Here is a 19,548-nt window from a genome sequence, read left to right on the forward strand (position 1 = left end):
TGGTAATCCTGAAACCAGATTCTATTGAAAAACTACTTATTTTTACTCTTTTCACAGGCCTCTCTCTTGTGGTACCTCAGCCACCTGAAGACAAAACTGATTCTTCTCCTACTCCCCAGTAATCTCCACTATCCTCTCCATTTTCAAGTTGTCACAGTGTTTACAGGGCATGGTCTGCTTTGCATTTAGAAAACCACAAATCTTGAAGGCCACCATAATACCTTCCACAAAGGCAGAATCTTCTGATGCTTAAATTAATCATCTTGATATTAAAAAGGTACCACTTTTTTCCCCCCAAGTTATATTGCCAAAAAAACCCACAGTAATATTTGTGTTCCTCAGAACATTTCACCTGACTAGATTGCCTTTTGATAACCCAATTCACTATTGCATAATCAATTTACAAGTCTGTTAACTACAGTCCTGACAGAAGTAATGGCCAATGATTGCTTATAAATCCTTTGCTGCACTGCTTCTTTTAACACCTCTGGTTTGTACTACGTTCTTAATAAAATCATAGTACAGCAATGGTATGATGAAATAAAGATCACCTGTGCATTTGTTTTTAGTAGCCCAAATTAGCTTAACCATGTAATAATTTATCTGAAAACTACTGGCACCAAAGGCAAATCCAAATCAAATCCAAGTCACATACAGATTTAATAAGAAGAATTTTGATTCAGTAATCTCTTGTCATCCCCAAGGCACTTGCCCAAGTACTAACTCAGGCAGAGTTTGCTGAAGTTTTGCCAGAGCTGTGTAAGCGTTGGAACAGACAGAAGGATGGACCCCACACTGTGAGCACTTGCTCCCCACAGGAGCAAACACCCAGTTTTTCAGCTGCAGCAGAAACTCTGCTTCCCTTTGCACGCAGCAATGATGACCTCTAATGGTGGAAAGTTTCTCCTGCTCAGCAATATGAAGAGATTTTGCTTTTCAAGGCATATTTCTATTTAAAATAATTACAACTTCCCCTCACAGCCCAGTAGCAAAGTAAACTACTTGAGATTCACCTGAACTGCAACACAGAAGCAGCTGCTTTGTCTGACCAATTCTTTCTGGTTTTGGACACAGAAACATTAAAATGCAAATCCATATTCCAGCTCTAAGCCCAGAATTTAAAGTATCCTTTTTTTCCTGAGGGAGCCCATCTTAGAGAAGCAAGTTTCAGTTACAGTGGTGTGAATAATCCCTGCAGGAAGTCTTCAGAAAAGAGGATGCTCCTTTTTCCCCCACAACCAATCATCTGTATGCAAGCAAGCCAACAACACAGACCCAAACAGCTTCTTTGAAGCCTTCCTTCAGCTGCTGGATAATGCTGCACACATGTGTGTGCCAGCAGATTTGATACCCAGCAATCTTTTCATCAGAATCAAATAAAAGTAATTTTGTTATTTCCAAAGTTATAAAATTGCATGTTATTCTAGTATTAAGTCAATATTTTATGTGCCTATAGTGTTAAGTTCTCATACAATTTTTACATTCTGGAATTATTTTAATTTAATTATTTTAAATTAAAATTTGACTGGGTTTTTTTTAAATCCAACTACATCTCAAAGCCTTTGACACCTACTGGAAATAGAAGGTAATTTTAAACTGTGTTACAGATACAGTTTTATGTATGTGACTACATAAAACTAAGACTTGCTTTTCTTTTGGGAGAGATGAGTACCACTACCTGTCCCATTTTAGCTTGCCTGACACTTGCATGGAGAACAAGATAAAGAACAAGGTAACTATTACCCAGGCCTGACCTAATTGTGTCAGTTTTTTCCAGGTAAAAATAAACACACAGCACTTAAAAGAGAAGGGTTGAGAGCCCCTGGCAGCTTACTGATTTGTTTACTTTCTTTTAACAACATTATAACACTGAAGCTGTGCTAGCTTTCAGTTTACAAAGTACAAAGCCTTCACCTAAAGAAACTACAAACCTAGAGATAGTTCCAGAATGCCCAAGAAAAAGCACATTTTCAAACCATGACCTCTTTTTTGTATGGTAATAGTAGCTAAAGTCACACAAGTACATACTAGGAAAAAATATGAAGACATGCTTCAGAATTCTGTGTGGACTGAATTAACAGTTTTGTTTGGACAGTGAGGTATGTAAAATCAGGACTTAAGTTAGACCCTAATCACTGGATTTTTCATTACCTTTATGACAGGTTTGTTTGGGTTTTTTCTCCTTCCTGAAGAGCAATAATTACTGCAAATACTTCACTGTCCTGGCTTACCTTTCTCACATCTGAGCTCTTTGGTTCTGTAGTCCAAGTTATAATTCTAGACACAGCAAGTCTTGTCTCACTGGAGTTCACAAAGTCTGTTGGATCCATCTGTCTTGCTAAGGACTCAATATACTTCAGGATAGCAACTTTGACCTGAGAAACCAAAAGGGATTTGTGAAGCTCAGGAGTTGGCAAAGATGCATTTTTCCATAGGAACAGATCCCACTACAGATTGACAAGACTTACATCACATGGTGGGGAGGAATATCCCTAGGACATGTCTCCAAGTTGCCAATATAATTTCTATATCATGCACATAATACAATAATTACCTTCTCATGAGCTCTATGCTTTATGCCTGACATGACAAGCTAAGACAAGCATGTTGATGCTTTAGTGAAATGGCTTTTGATACTGACCTTCAGGTTTGGTGTCTGGGTCTGATCTACAATAAACCTCATCAAAATGTTAAATTGCTGATCAAATGGAAAAGAATCCCTGTCCAAAGGAAACAAAAGCAAAAATGTAATGCAACATAAACTAGATTAACTCCATACCTCAAAGCTTTTATAACAGATTTCAACACACGTTTCTTCTTGGTAACTTTACCATCAATAAGCTTAAGGATTAGCTGGTTATTGACACAATACTAGAGAAAACTGCTAAATCAGTATCTTTACACACTGATACTCTACTGTCTGTACACATTTGGCATGCCTGTCCACTTCTTTTCAGACTCTGCTTTGTTCCCTTATCTCTAGAAGCAGCTTGGTTTATCTCATCCTTTGGGTTTGAACCTGGTTTTGATCTCTCTCCTCTTTTTTCCTCACTATTTCCTCCTAGATTATTACTACTTTTTCTTTTCAATTATCCTATTTCTAGAATGAGCTGAACTTTATTGTAACAGTGTCCTGTGCTGCACATCCTTTGAAAAGGACATGGAATGCAGAATTGGTGGGAGCATTGCAGCAGCATTCAAGGTCTTATCCTGACCTGTTATTTGTGTCTGAACAACACGAAAGAGGCGCTGAACTTTGTGGTAAAGCACCTTTCATATTCTGAATACTGCAATTTTTTGGGTACCTGGTCAATCAAAAAAACCTGCTATCTGAGCACACACCCCACAAAACACTAAAATTAATCAGTTATACATTTTTAGATTGCTTTAATATGCTTTTAAATATGCTTTAAAGTTATTTATTTAGAAGAGAGACAGGCCTTTTTAATTCAATACCTGAAATACTGTGACATAACATTGCTCTTCTTTATTCTTATATTTATCAAGATGCGGCCTCAAAATGCACAACACTGCTGGATTTCTAAAATCACACCTTCCTGTAATCCCAAAAAAACCCACTCCACAACATTTGTCATCTGGGTACTCTACCTGGTGACATCCAGAGCTTTTTGAACTTTTGCTTGCACAGACCCCAACAAATCTGCTCCCATTTTCTTTAGCAACTGGGTCAGGAGAACAAAAAGCCAATCCTGCAAGTCATCTTTATGAATGATGATGAAATCAACCAGGGTTTCCAGAAACATGCTAAAGACCTAGAAACAAAACCAGTGTCAGGAAAAGAAATCCAGTTCTTAAAATAAAAATATTCAAAGGGAAAGGGGGTTTACAGTCTCAGAGTTTCAGGATGATTTTGTTATAAAAGATTCATGAATGAATGATTTTAGTGACTACATTCCTCAGGAAGAAAAAAATCAGACAAGACATGTCTAAAATGTGTTGTATTAAAATACCACATGGAACGAATGAAGGAAGGGGGTAGAAAACACTTACTCTCTGTTGTGAATTCCACGGCAAAGCAGGCCATGCAACAGAACAAACCACTCGTTAGCACACTGAGTGATCAAGGATGCAGTTTCTCAACAGATAAAAGACACATTCATTGAAAGTTAACATTTTCTTAAAACACAGTCTCTTCTCAGCAGAGTGACTTAAAACATTATATCAATCCAGTCTCCTCAGTCATGAAAGTAACTGTATATGTTTATATACAGTTAAATGAACAAAGTTACTTGTGCTTAACACCACAACTAACGATTTTGTAGCAGTAATTCTATAAAAGCAGTAAAGATGACAGATCACTGCTGACACAAAGGACATACCTGAGCCCAGTGTGCAATAAACTCCCACCTTACTCAGAAACTGGAAATATTTTGCAAACAAATAATTACACCTCCACCCTTTCTACTACACATACCTTGGGGAACCAAAGCTTTAAGAACTTACAGGTAGGTACTGTGAGCTTGGTGAGACCTGTGGAACAGCTGGTCCACAGTACAATTAAAGCCAAAAATGCACATTTTGAGCAAGACCTGTGACGGGTTACTCTGCCTGCCCATGGAATTTCCACATGACAATCATTTATTAAAACTGGTTTACCAAGAGGTCTTGAAGTACAAAGATTTATACAACTTATTCTTTCTCAAACTGCATTTAACCCAACTGCTGATGTTTTTACACAGCCATTACTGGTTTTCCTCAAGTAGCCGAAGTCAGAAAGGGGCATGAAGTTTCTTGTTCTTTTGTCTCTGCTCCCCCTCAGCTGTCTACTGAAATCCACTAGTTCTGAACGTGCCTATGGGCCCTGCCTCCCCATTCTGTGGCCCATTTCTTAAGAAACACCTTTAACTTCCAAGGTCAGTGTTTAAAGGAAGGTAAAGTAGCTATGTAAAGACCTTGATTACGAGATTCAGAATAGTATCTAGTGAGACACCTGCTCCCAGGTGTACACAACACACAAACCCCAGTGCCTCATGACCCCTTATGGAGCACTCTTCCCTGAGCATCACCAAAAACACACGCTAGAGAAATGCAAACCAAACTGAACTTCTGATTGCAGGAGCTGATCTCTGAGTGGCATTAGCCAGCTTCTCAGGAAGCACAGAGTAATCAGTTCCTAGTGATGTAACAGAGACTGAGACCATCCCCTCCTTGTAAAACAAATGAAAACTAAGGAGATTTTTAAGTGCCAGTTTTCCCCAGCAGATGGCAGGGCTAGAAATACAAATCACCCATTTGGAACAGTGTCAAATCCGCACACAGTAATGCAGGAGAGCGAGCCAAGGCTTTGTGATCTTACCTTGCTGTGTGGGTCAGCAAACATGCGAGTAAATATCTCACACAGCCTTTTTAACTCGACTCGGCTAAAAGACATAAATAAAACACAACATTAATGCCGAAGCTTTAGTTGCAGAAAAAAAAACCCAGCTAATAAATATTAACAGATGATGGATCTAACCTTCTTTATTTAAATATTACCAATCACACTTCTGAAAACTTTGTATATCTAGGCAAAGCCTTTACTGGCACTTTGGTTTAACTGCTGGGATCACCAGTTTTATATTAAGAATCTAATAAACATTTTATTTTTTTAAATCTTTAACCAGACAATTGTATTTTCTGCTGCTTTTATTTTCTTCTGTATTCTGGATTCCAGAAGACAACTTGAAATGTGCACAGTTGTGAGGCACTTAGCTTCTGCCTGGGTCAAGGTTGCTGAATCACTGAATCACACATTTTTTCACCTTAAGAATAGGTTTTTCAAGTCTCCTTTGTGTCAAGGATTTCAAATTTTCAAGTAAAATCAGAACTTTTTGGTTATATACTAATCAAATATTTTGGTTTAAATTCCCAGGTGCTTCAGTAGTATCTAGAATCACAGATTATTACCAGATCAGAACTGACTCCAAAGTTGGACAGGAGGCAGGCATACTGAGCAGCCAAACATATAAAAATGGAAGAGACATTAAGAAACAGCAACCTATTAAATCAGAAGATAATTACATTGAGGAACAATCTAAGTTCCTGTCAGTAAGAGATTATTAGGTGCTCAGTAGGGCTCTTTTTATGGCAGGGGGAAAAAGAATGAAGCATGAGATACTGAGTTGGAGTCAAACACAGAACTCTTCGGTGCCAAAGCTCTTATCTGCAATGTACTGTAAAGTCTTTCCTGCAAGGCAAACTGGCAAAAAATACAGAAGCTCTTCTTGTTTATGGTGCAAACAAAAACAGAACAAGGCAATCAGGTTACATTTCCTGCATACTATGGACGCAAATAGACATTTTTCACAATTACTATAAAACCAGAGCAACTAGAGAAATGAACCCTGACTGCTCAGAGAAGAGTTACTGAAGATTTTGATGATAGAGAATGTATTTCCAGACCAACATCATCTACAATCAACCAACTTCTCTTGTTCTAAAAATAATCTTCAAACAGTCCAGAATAAGGCAGCAGTCTACAGATATTTTATGTTAGATTGTTTCTAAGTAACACAGGACTTTTTTTTTTTTTCCAATAAATCTATGCATGAAAGGCTGATTAAATTTTAAAAGGGCAGAAAACCAGTGAGTTTAAGAGTCTGGTAGGGAGGGAGAAGTCTTTGAAACAACATCACAGTACCCTGTCAGCTTAACTCAGGGTGAGGCTGCACAGGCTTAAAATGACTACAACACTCTCCTGACATCATGCAGATTGCAGCTCTCTGAATGAATCCCTGTTTATTACTCTAATGAATTTTCTTTCTGGACAAAGGTTATATAAAGTCAGCACGTATAAGCATGTCTGTTTCTAAAAGCTCACAGGCCCAAAGTAACAGTGTGAGTACTAAACTGCAACAGGCAGTGGAAGAACATTTCCTTAAGGGACTCTTTTGCCTTGTTTTATTTAAAAGACCTTATGGGGAGCCCTTAAAAAAGTAGGCCACATGAAGCTGCATGGAACAAAGAGGATGGGTAAGTGCCATTCCACTTTGCATGCACGTCTCTGGATATGCAAATCCCAGCTAACACAGGATCAGCCATCTCTCAGTTCAGAATACTAAGAAAACTTCTTATTAATGTATTACACCACAAGAGAAAGTATCAGGTTTAATTAGAAGACAGACTTGCCCCTTGGACTAATGACCTTGATGATGTTCTCAAGATGCCGTGGGAACAAGCTTGATGATAAAATCTAATCATTAGAACAGGCACCAGATCACCTCTGAACCAAGGAGGAAGCAGATCAAAAGAAAACCAAAATTAAATACTGAGAACTACTAAACACAGTATCAAATTAAAAAAATAACTGCACTGAGGTGTAGTTTCTGGGACAGACTTAAAAATTATTCAGGATCAAAGCTAATACAACTTGCTAGCTTGAGGGACTAGTGACAGCACAGTTCAAACACTACAACCAGCAGGGTTGAAATCAAGAGTTTAATTCCACCAGTATTTCTGCTAAGATCTACTGACCTGGAGAAACAGCCCATCACCAAAACTTCTCAGCACTTCCTCCCTTGCAACTATCCCCAGCAGCACTCCAAACCCTGCTTACAATCCTCACAGATTTTTTGGCAAAATCAAAATCTCACCCAACTTTTTCATACAAGTAATGAGGTGCCACAGTTTTTCCAGACAGTTTGTTAAAGAGAAAGAAAAAAGACAGCATACATGGTGGAAGTATCTTTTAAGAGACTCAGAAATAGATAGACCACATCAAAAAGCTCTGATCTAAAGACTCTAACTACTCATTTTAAAAACCTGTAGCACTTCCCATTTAAGGCCTGTATCACATCATGTGAAGTGCTAGAATATTTTTCTTATGGCAAGAAACCAACATTTTCAGGCCTGCTGTCAGTACACTTTCATTCACACTGTTAACATGAACCATCAAATTGTTTTCAGCCACTGTGAAGCCCTTTTAAAATGGAAACAATTGCACAAACCCAAGCAGGGAATCTCTAAACAACCACTTATAAACTTGGCTATAATTTAAGTACATATGATTCAAAAAAGAAAAATAAAATTGTCATGGGTATTTGTAAATGTTACCTTCAAAGGAGCCAAGGGATAAACAGCTTATTTCAAACACTTTCTCCATAAACTAAGGATGAAATGTCTATGGCCTCAGAGTCAGTTGTCTAGTTAACATGACCTGTGGCCATAGGGAGTTTCTACTTGACTGTTGGGTAATTCTGAGACCCACTGGATAATTCTAACACCTCTTTTAAGGTCTGATGTGCCAAAGGTGCTTGAAGGGGTGTTGCAGTTCTCAGCACAGGAGAAACGTCTCCCTCTCCTATCGTATGCAGTTTCAGAGTTGGTACATACACTTCACTGTCCTAAGAAACTTCCCTTTACATTACACACTACACCACTTACAGGACACAGGTTTCTGATATAACATTTTTCAAGAGTTACAAACCTAACACAACCTTCATAAAGAGTCAAAGGACAGCCAACGCCAGCACTATCTGATCTCAGCTTTGAAACACACATTCTGAGTCATTTTAGAGTAAGTGCAGTGTTTGCTTCACCAACTAAATTGCTATGGGGAAAATACTAAAGGTTCAAACAGGCTACTGTAAAAACGGCACCACTCCTTGAGTATGTTTACAATAGCACCACAGTGGGAAATCTCACTGTGCTGCAACAAGCACCTACCACTGGAGGTCTTCATGAGATGGGGTGAAGGCTAAGAGAAGACAGCATGCTTACCTGAGCCTTTTCTACATTACTGCCACCAATTATACTGATGACACAGTAGAAACCTTTCCAAAAGTTAACTGGAATCCCACATTGTGGAGACAAAGCCTTCACGGCCACGGAAGACACCACCCATCTCCATAAGGTAGATACATAACACTGCCTGATGAACTACTGACACCAGAAAACCATGAAGTCACCTCAGTGTCCGCTGGCTTTTCAGTAAATTCTGAAGACCTATGAGCCCCTCCTTCCTCTCGGACCAGTTGGAGCTGGCGCAGTGGTTGAGGACCTCAGCCACGTCCTCGGTCTGCCGCAGGTAGTGTGGAATGCCCCCGTTCCTGGAGCCGTACGAGCGCTCGGAGCACGCGCTGGACGCGTCGCTGTTGGCGTCGTCGTCGGAGTACATCCCATAGGGCTCGTATCTCCTTCTCACTGGCTTCTTCTGGAAAAGGGGAAACTCGCACTTACCAAGCTAGATGTACTTACATCGATGCCAAAAGAAAAACATTCCATTTGCAATCACTAAAAGGAAGATTAGTGCTACTGTGATAGTGACTGAAGTGTTTTAAAGATGTCACCATGCATTGCCTGCTTACCTCTCACAGCAGAGCAAGACAGACCCTACTGATTTCAACGAGACTCAATGACTCAGGGGAAGAGGGCCTGCCTTCCCCAGCATGAAAATGATTTATTTATGCCCAGTGGAATTAAGTTATTGGTAATGAAATTAAATACAATAAATCTTCTATTGGCAATAATGGTCTGTTCGATTGTTACAGATACTATGATGATACAACTTCTACTTTAAAAAAAAAATAAAGGAAGAAATAGCTGAAAGAATCTGTGCTGGCATGCCCAGTCACTTTGATATCAATACTGAAGTGACTCTAGAAATGCACTGGATATAGGAGATGGCAATTTCTCTGATAGTTTGGGCTAGGATTTTTTCCAGAGGCTGCTATGGGAATTGAGTACTCAAATCCCACTCATTTCCATAGCATGGCAGTAGAGGACCTAATTCCCTTAGGTATATCTTTGACAGCCTTGGTCCTCACAGAAAGAATAGTAGCATAATTATGGCAGCAAAAAAACGCTCTTAATAAACCTTAAAAGAACAGGGTTGACAAGATAATGCATCAAAAAAAGATCATCTATATTCTGAAGTGTTTGCTACAGAATTCCTTCTAGTGTCCAGCCCTGCAGGTCTTGTACTTGTGAAGCCAGCAGGGTTTTGCTTCCACTAGGACTGGAGGATTAAAGCATAGAAATTAACTCACGTGCAGTATCATGGGCGTTAGCAAGAGGGTGGGGAGAGTTGGAAAGTAGAAATAAAAAGTCAAGAAAGCACTAGTACCTTGCTCCTGGAGTCTCCTAACAGCTGTAGGCAGGAAAATATTGAAGGGTGGGAAAAAGCATAGAGAATTATGTCAGAAGCTTATGTAGGGTTTGTTTTTGCAACAAAAACGTATAGCAAATGTGTCTTAGCAAATTAAAAAAAAATACAGTTTTTGCAAAATAAAAGTGGGTATAATAATGCCTGACTGTATCTCCTAACTGTTCACTACTCATACTGGCTACAATTTCCCTTGGGGAACCTGGAAGTGAGAACATCTGTTAAAAACTTTTTTAGGAACAGATGTATATTCAGCACCTCTTTGCTTACTTTTCAGAAACCTGCAGTGAAAGATACCAGAGAGTTTGGTAGTGATTTCTCTTTCCCCACATATTACTAGCAGCGTTTCATTTTAAGAGTCTTGCAAGGAAATTCTGATGTGAGGAAGCCACTATCTACAGTACAGCACATTTAATCAACTTCACTTGCCAAGTTCTCTTTCAACCCACAGTTCTTACACCACACTGTTTTGAAGATTAGCTTCTTTTAAGACCCCCTGGTTGGCACCACTGCCTTAAAGACCTTACTTAAGAGCAAAGTTTCCATCACCCTTTGAGCTCTTCTGACAGACCCAAGCACTCATTCCCAGTACAGACATGGTGGGTTCAGGCCAAGTCCAGCTCAAACAGAAGCAGTGGATCCAACTGGAATTGTACAGAGGGAGTAGAGGTCACAGAATGACCCACCACGTTTTGTTTCAACTGAGGATTTGGCTGAAGCCATCTTTGGGGAACTTCATTTCTTACTACATGGAAAAGACAACTCTCTGAAACCAAGGTTACTAGGTAAAAGCTGGCACAACACTCTCTCAAAAGGAGCCTGCACAGGCTGTGTAAATTGCCTGTTGTCAGAAGGCAGTGAAGAGAAAACTGGGGTGAGTGGGCAAGAAGGGATCACCAAGATTGTGTTGCACCTCCTGAAGCCATACAAATTCCAGACTGATCAACCAAGTCAGCAGCACCAGCTAGACTTAAGTATTTCCCTTTAAAGTGCTCAACCCTTCAAAATTTTAACATTTCAGTTTAATGTTACTTAACTTCAAAGCTGGAATATTTAAAAGTGCACTCTGTAAGTCTAGCTGAAGATTAAGTCACACCCAAAGAAATCTCAGGGCTCAGCAGTTGAAGCACTGTGACACCTCCCTTCCTTAAGAAACCTGTATTCAGCAGCTGCTCACATGCAGGGATAAAATCTGATTTCATTTACACAGGCAAACATTCTCTGTAATTATGTCCTGAACTGCTCTGATAGCAAATTTGAGGTGCCGAGAGCAGAAACTGGCTCACAAGCTGTTACACTTGGTAATGAAAATGCTCACTAGTGATTCAGCCCACTAAATACAACAGTGCCAGCCATTATATACTGCTCTACCTTTCTATGTTCACAAATACTTTCTTGTTTTGAAAGGTAACTTTTGCAAAAAGGGCCATTTTTCTAGAACTACTCTAATAGGTGCAATGAACTGGGAGATAATCAGACATAAAAAGAAAAATGTTAGCCATCCTTGGGGAAAATGAACTAGGAAATGGAGAGAGACCATCTACCACAAAAACCGGTGACATGGTTCACCTTCCTTAAAGTGCATCTGAGAGATCTGTCTCAGGATACATCAGGAAATCCTTCCCTCGTTCAATTCTAGAGCTGGAGAAGCCCCATGGGTACCCAGCTAGCATTGTACAATAATTTCTCCTGCCTCCACACATCCTCTCTCCCCCAAATGTAAGAGGTACATACAAAGGCTTAGCATGTGCCTTCTGAAAAGCAGAAGACACTTTCTGGGTCCTAACCAAGAGATACCATTATACAGTAAGATTATACAGGACAGCAACATTTTTTATAATTATATGAAATTTACTGGGAAAAGCATGAATGTTTGAAAGTATAAGCAGCAAACTGGACAAATACAATCCAACTTACACCGTAACTGCATGAGATGGTACAGATTCCATGCAAGCCAAGTTATGAGCTCTGAGTATCTACCCAGGGGCAAATTACACCGGGCAGAAACCTGTTCTTGCTGAAATCTGATCAGGAATTGACACTAAGAGAGAACACTGTTTTTCTGACAAAATCTTCATGCAGGTAATAGGACTGATAGAAATCTCCGACCCCACGAGTGCCGAGCACCATTGCAGTGCTGGGCACATCCTCTGAGAGCCAAGCAAAAGGCAAACAGTTGATTCAACCCACCCTGCAGCTGCAGCACCAACCACAGCACCCTGTCTGACAGCTGCAGAGAACTGACATGGAATAAGGAAAAACACACTGCCAGTGCCAGTGTACCAAAGTCAGAACAGCAGAACTCTACAGCATCAGACACTGGCACGATCAGAATAAAGCTATTTAGAAAGAGGAGAACATACGTACAGGTAACTTTAAGCCACTTTCCGGTGTTGGAAGCATTTTGTATTTTTCCTCTTACCAGTGCATCGGCCACAGCAGCCTCCAGATCTGTGCTGGTGCTCAGGACTCGCATGGCATTCACAGAAGCAGGCATCCTGCCTGGCTGTCCGAGTCCAAACCGGTCTGCACAAAAGACAACAGTGAAAGGGATTGTTAAGTGAATTCACATTCATTTGGAATCCTAATCAGGTGCCTGAGTAGTTCTCCCCACAGACTCTGGGAACTCACAGTGCTTTTCCATTAAACGTCCTTTTACCCAGAGCTCCAGAGAGTCTGCCATTAGGGTAAGAAATAAACTATTGTTTGTTGGGCGTTGGAGGCACTTTTGGATCCTCAGGGCAACTTTTTATTTATTTATTTAAAGCTAGGAAGCAGGGTATCTATTTTCTGTTTCTTTTTACTCAGTTGTCTCAAAGTTTTATTTTAATGTCAGAGACAGGACATGCCTGTCCCAATCTGGCACCTCTCAGAAATCAAGAGAGCTTCTCATTAACTTCAGAGAGACAGAACCATGCCCAGTGTCAGAACTTGTAAATACTCGAGCACTCATCTATCCTGCAGCCTTTTCTCTCAGGCAAGGATGTGAGACTAGCAGCACTAGATTAGTCTATTTTATGTCTCAAGGCTTGATTAACCAGTAGAATATACCCCTACACCTCCACAGGATAAAAATTAAGTTAGTAACTCACTTGTGAAGTGACTCCAATTTCTGGTTCTCTTGAGAAGTTTAAATTCCAGAGCTCTATATCAAAATTGGTGTTGAGCAGACAATATCATCATTTTTCCCCTTGAATTTGATGGCAAAGCTCTCAATGGCATCCAAAGCATTGGCATTGAGTCTAAAATGCCATTTACACTGCTAACATTAATTAGTTTATTTTATCACTTGCCCAGTCTACCAAAAAAGTTACTGAGATTAGTTTCCTTAACAAAGCCAAATTCAGAAAGGTGCACTAGCAGGGCTATGACAGAATCAGTAACTCAAGTATCACAGGCCAGGTTCTGGCAGCTGAGTCCTTCTAGAGGAGGGCAGCTCAGATAGCAGATACTGGGATCCTGGCTCTGGTCCATAAGCAGGAAGACTGGTTATGATATTCCAAGTATTTTTTTCTGTGTGGGCTTGTGTTTGCTCATGGAGGACTTAGAATATCCCTCCTGGAACATATGTTACACCTCTGTCCCTGTACCCACACATGCCAACAGGAGTTTTGCCAGCAAATTCAGTGATGCACAGATGAAGCTGCACAAACCCAGTTAAGAGACCTTCACCTGATGCACATCGAGCAGCAGGAGAGAGGAGTCAAGTCACACAGGTCTCTGAATAGCTCATCTATGTTTAATTTAACAGTGGAAAAACACTGCTCATCAAATTCTGAACATGTAGTGGATTTGTTCAAAACTGAGGCCAAACATAGCATTCAACAGCTTAAAGTGTTTTTGGGGAAAATACTGTGTATCACAAAACTTCATCGCTCTTCTTCTTTATGAACCTACTGCACTATCTTTTAGGGATTAGCTCACACTGACGTGCATAATTTAAATCAGAGATTGAAGTTGGCCAGTTCTACTGTCCTAATTACAAAGCTTTATTTAGGATTAAGCTACTGTGGGGAAATAGGGAAGATTTTTAAAATCAAAAGTATTTTAAAAAGAAAAAAACCCTGCAGACTAATATTTATCTCAAACAGAAAGGGTATCTATCAAAACTTATTGTTTCTTAGAGTTACATACCCAGACAAGACATTTCTGATTTACAACAAAAGCACATTTTCTACAAAACACATTACGAGGGAAAAAAAAATAAACAAACTTCTTAGAACTACTGCCAAAAAGTAATCAAATCATGACATTTCACAAAGAAATAAAAGTTGTATGTGTTATTACTATCCCCTTTTTTAATGCACTTGGGTTGAAGAATCACTTCAAATATGAAGATGGAATAGTGCTTTATTCCTAAAATGGAAAAATCTGTGCACTCTTAACAGAAGCACAGAGATGATAATGCATTAGGTATGACTGAAACTAAAGTGATATATACAGAGATATATACACCATAAAGCTGTACAAAAGACAAGGATTTTCCTAAGTGTAAAGGAGATCTGGTACAGTACAAGGGCTGTGAATGTTGAGGTAAGTTCTGGACATGGTTTTGTATTTAAAACCAACTATATTACATTAATCAGAATTTGGCTTTAACTTTTGAAACGACATAGGATGAAAAATACCACTGCCATTTGTTTTCAAATAAATGAAGTAGTACATTAGAAAAGGGAAGATAGCTGTTCCGGGTTTTTTTTTAAATGAAGAACAAAATGACAAAGTAATTCAATTGTAGATCAGTTTAAATACCCAGCATAAAGAAACAAAATTGAGCTTTTTTAACACATTAAGTACAGTGTGGCATGCTGGCTTCTATCTCCATAGCTATCAGGAATCTTTTGAACTACTTTGTTCAGGGATTTTTAAATTTGCCATACCCAAGTTACTCTGGGCTTCTCCCCAGGACACTGCTGCCATACTTGAGTGCTGAACTGAGACCAGAGGAGAGGCCTCAAGGGATCTCTGACGTGGGGCTGGGAACACACCTGGCTCCAGGAATGACCACTGCAGCCAAGCCCGCTGTTACTGGGCAAGAAATCTGCAGACTATGCTCTGGCCACCCTCCCTTGTCTCCCTGGCTAGATTAATTCACTATACTTGTTACAAACTTGGTGAAAATTTGCAACCACTATTATTAATCCTATTTTGCCATTTCTTGGAAGATTTTGGCCTTCTGTAGTACACAGGTAACCATACAAAATTTGATTATGCTTTGTAGCAAACCACAGGAGCCAAACATGAAGTGACTATCACAGGAAGCCAAAAGCAAACAAAGCTTAAATCTGTATTACAACCAAGCTACTTTAAATATTTTAAATTATTTTGGTTAAATACAAATTCAAATTGTTATCTGAAAAATGCCAGTCAAATCAGCTTGCATCATTTCTGTTGAGTAACATGATAAGGGAAATGTTTTGGGAGTTTTAGTTATGTGATAGCCATTTAACTACACTCATGAGCAACAGAGCATTTTTCACTCCCTATTTGAAGGGTGTTAATGAAATAACTTTCAGTATAACAAATTCCTTATATGATTTTAGCCTCCAAGAAAACACTGAAGCCCTCATCTTCTACATTATCTTTGTCCCCACAATTAAGTCTCTGTTGTCCCAAAGCTAACAGCCCTCATTCAATTATTTTCAAGATTCCCAGTAAAATATCCTTATTTCAAAAGGAATTATGTGTTCTTCTTTAACTGCAAATTCAGTACAAGGGTGGGACAGAAGCAACTGGAATCTGCAGATTTTTCTCATTACATGTAACCTGCACTTTATGCAAAGCCCAGTGAAATTAAGTGATTTTTTTTTCTTTCAGAAACTTCCATGTACTTTGGACAAGGCCTTCAGAATTACATGAAGGATGGATCAGCATGTTATTATGCTCCAAAGTTCATTTTGAAAGCTCATCAGGTGCTTAATTTTTGCTGCTCTTATGCATTTTGGAGGGGATCCCACAAAGAACTTTCATTAACAGAGACAGGAGTCCACAATATTTAGTAATAAATGGGATGAAACCCAGTGGGATCCCATCCTAGGCTCTAGAAAGTGCTACACTGCTAAAGAGCAAACAGAGTTTGCAAGTACTCTGCATCAGTCAGGATTTAGCCCATGCTGCACAACTGATCCAATTTACAGGAGAACTGAGAAAGCCCTGGATCACCCTTTGCTTAAACACTGTTCACAATGTTCCTAAAATACACAAAATTAAAAACATCCAATAAATGAAATTCAAAACAAAAAGCCACGTTGAACAAAACCAGAACAGAAAGCCCCGCAGTGGTGAGAAGCACATGCCGAGTGCTGGCTGATGCACACGATGGCAAATGTTAAGATGGTGTAAAACAAGACTACGTATAAGAAGCGGATTCATGCAGTTAGCGCTTGTTCACCTGACTGCCCAACAGAATCAGCAGTGGAGAGAGCACTAGTGGACCTGGAATGACGTCGAGAAGCTGCAAGTAGAAGGAATGGCAACACCCACAGGATTAACACACATTGAACCCGAGACAGAAAATGCCACAATCCGAAGGGGATGCGTGTGACCGCTACCGGCAGAGGTGTTCATAGTGACAGGGAATGGCGCTTATGTGGATGCGTAACAGGTACAGTGCAAGCCCCACAGCGACGCCTCCGCCTGCAGCTTCCCCCCTTCCCCTCGTGACCATTGACACGATGCATGACAAAACTCATTTGGAACAATCCCAGACTGGGTGCAGCTCAGCAAAAACACCCTGATGCACATCAGTCACGTTCCAGACCTGCAGGTCTGGCAGGAGGCCGTCACGAGAACGTGGAGCACGTAACTACAGAGAAGGGTTTAGATGTGTCTGATCTAAACCCCCGAGTGCAGCCATGAGGAATGGGTACGAGTTGTGCTTGCAGGTATTTTTTCACAACATTCTAGCCTATGCATAATAAAACCAACGTTAACAAAGAGAATGTGTAACCACATAAGTAGAAAGAGTCATACAGGGAGGTCACCAACCACCACAGAGGTCCTCGGGTTGGTTTCTTTTCCAAGTAAATACATGTACACACATATTCAGGTGTTGCTACTTCCAAAGTTCTCCTGCTTTTAACAAACTTTGCATACATGTTTCTTGAACCTCAGTATGTACATGCAGAGCTAATAAGAATATGCACATCACACACCCATCTAGAATGACACGTATACAAATTGTTAAAAGCAATGGAGCGCACACAGTAGCAGAGGAGCCTAAGCCAAATACAGCTCCCACTTCAATTCCCAGTTGTTAGCAGCACATCAATCACAAAATGCCTTTGGAGAGGTTTTCAGTTCTTGGATTCAGTATACAAGTGAGTTCTTTATGAAAGCAAATGAAAAATGGGCTCAGTCATTCCCAAATTACAGAAATTTTGTCTTTCTAAAGAAGTTTTCCCTAGGTCTAGCAATGACATGCTCACCAGCTCAAAGCAACTGACCCAAGAAACCGATTGTTCATTTAAGCAATTCATCACCACAGACTCACTGAAGGCCTTGTTGCTTTAACATCATAACTAGTACTGTCAAGAAACTGAAAAAATAAAGCAGAATCACCTTACAATACAAATAGGCTTTGTCAATTATGCACATAAGTGTGCAGCAGAAAAATTCTAAGTCTTGCATTTAAGTCAAAGCATTCATGAACACAAATACTAATATAATGAAATAGGAATTGGCAACATGAGAAAAATAGAATTTTGTGGTTTTTTGACTTTGAGAGCTTCACTAAAAGCTGTATGCAATGTGGCCTTTGGCCATCGAGAACACATGCATTTATTCAAGAGAACAATTCCAATGACATTGTGAGTAAACTCATGAAAGATTTACATGATCAGTGCAGGATTATGGACTGAACCTCACAAATAAGGTTCGTAGATCACAACTGCTTTCCCCCAGGCCATCTACTGTGCGCCTGTGGACACCACTGCAAGATCAAGGCCCAGGGAGAAGAAAGAATAACAAAAAAACTTAAAAACACATCTCTGCAAGGAGGCTGAGCATATATTCACTCTTGACTGTTTTTACTAGCTTAGGAAGCAGGACTCATGATACACAGATGTGCACACCTGCAATGCAGCCCAAAATAAGCTGCAAAACAAGAGGATGTCAGTTCTGACACTGACCATAATACCATTAAATGCAGGAACCTTGTCATTTACATTTAGTTACTCTGAGTATAAGTCACAAATATACAAGTTAATCTTTATAAGCAAAACCAGACCATGCACAGCAGGATTATATTACCTTTGCATTATTGCAAGATTAACTGGATTCTAAAAATACTGTAAGAGAACCACATTGTTTTGGCTTAAACTGACATGTATAAATTTCTTTGAGATGAATTACACACCACATAATTAACAAGTTCATGAACATATCTGATCTTAAAGCATTTCAACGAAAACACAAGAAAAAGTTAATAGGGTAACAACTATGTTGGTTACTGTTGTTACATTGATACTTCCTCCCCATGTAACCTTTATGACCTAATAACAATGTATTTCTAGAAATGCATTACTCTTCAGGTAATTAAAAATCATAAGCTGAAATGAGATTACTCTTTCCTCACAATTTCCTCACAATGATAGTCTAACACACACCTGTAACTGAGATTTTATAATAAGAGTCAGACTCAGCTCTGGTGGAAGTGTACAAAGCTCACACCAACCATGGTTCTGATACATTGCATTTGCTTTTCAGAACAAGGGTTCAAGACCATACTTCAACTACTGTATTTTCAATAAAATAAAGAAAGCAAGTGACATAGAACACTGATGAGTGAACAATGAAATCCAGCCTACTTATACATTTTGCCCAGAGGGGAAAAGCTTCATCCAAAATTGAAGCTAGGCAGGTTAGCTATAAAATAAGCTACGGTTGTGGATCTACTGTCTTTTTCTAGATCTGATCTTAAATCAGCTTCATTTAATCAATAAAAATTCATCTATTTATCTTAGAACTATGAACCAAGTTATGAAGCAAAGTTGAACTCCTTCCATTTTTCACCAGAAGTTGAGATATTAATGTAAACAGATTATTTTATAGCTCAACGTAATGAAGTCATTGAACCCAAAAGCTTCCCCAATATTAAAATTTGTGCTATGTTCCATTTACACACTACATCATATAACTGTATTTTGTCACTATGTGCAAAATAGATACTGTAAACACCATTCTTCATTAAATTACTAGATAAATGAAGAGGGCCTGGAGATCAACTGTATTTCATGTCTGAAATGACATGTTTTGATAGACGAAGTAATGTATTTGGTTGAATATATGATATGGTATTTGATCAGAAACATTAACTATCTTGCTGTATTCAGCATTGTGCAGAAAAACTGCATATAGTAAGTGTAATGAGATTTTCTATTTGTACTGTACACTTTAACTGCAGTTTAATGATGCTCCTTTAAAATCTCAAGTCTTTCCTTGGTTTT

The 19,548-nt window shown here is 39.3% G+C and overlaps 1 protein-coding gene across 1 annotated transcript in view; it reads right to left on the bottom strand.

Moving 5' to 3' along the window:
- CLASP1 (cytoplasmic linker associated protein 1) overlaps positions 1 to 19,548 on the bottom strand; it is a 166,726-nt gene that overhangs the window by 38,310 nt on the left and 108,868 nt on the right. The window contains exons 22-29 of the mRNA XM_063400845.1: positions 12,525 to 12,628; positions 10,064 to 10,087; positions 8,907 to 9,151; positions 5,318 to 5,381; positions 5,037 to 5,039; positions 3,610 to 3,773; positions 2,642 to 2,720; positions 2,232 to 2,375 (exon numbers count right to left, since the gene is read on the bottom strand). Coding sequence (XP_063256915.1) covers positions 2,232 to 2,375; positions 2,642 to 2,720; positions 3,610 to 3,773; positions 5,037 to 5,039; positions 5,318 to 5,381; positions 8,907 to 9,151; positions 10,064 to 10,087; positions 12,525 to 12,628 — 827 coding nt within the window. The remainder of the gene's footprint in view (positions 1 to 2,231; positions 2,376 to 2,641; positions 2,721 to 3,609; positions 3,774 to 5,036; positions 5,040 to 5,317; positions 5,382 to 8,906; positions 9,152 to 10,063; positions 10,088 to 12,524; positions 12,629 to 19,548) is intronic.

This window comes from Prinia subflava, chromosome 6 (assembly GCF_021018805.1).
Source record: "Prinia subflava isolate CZ2003 ecotype Zambia chromosome 6, Cam_Psub_1.2, whole genome shotgun sequence".
In the NCBI taxonomy this organism is placed as follows: Eukaryota; Metazoa; Chordata; class Aves; order Passeriformes; family Cisticolidae; genus Prinia; species Prinia subflava.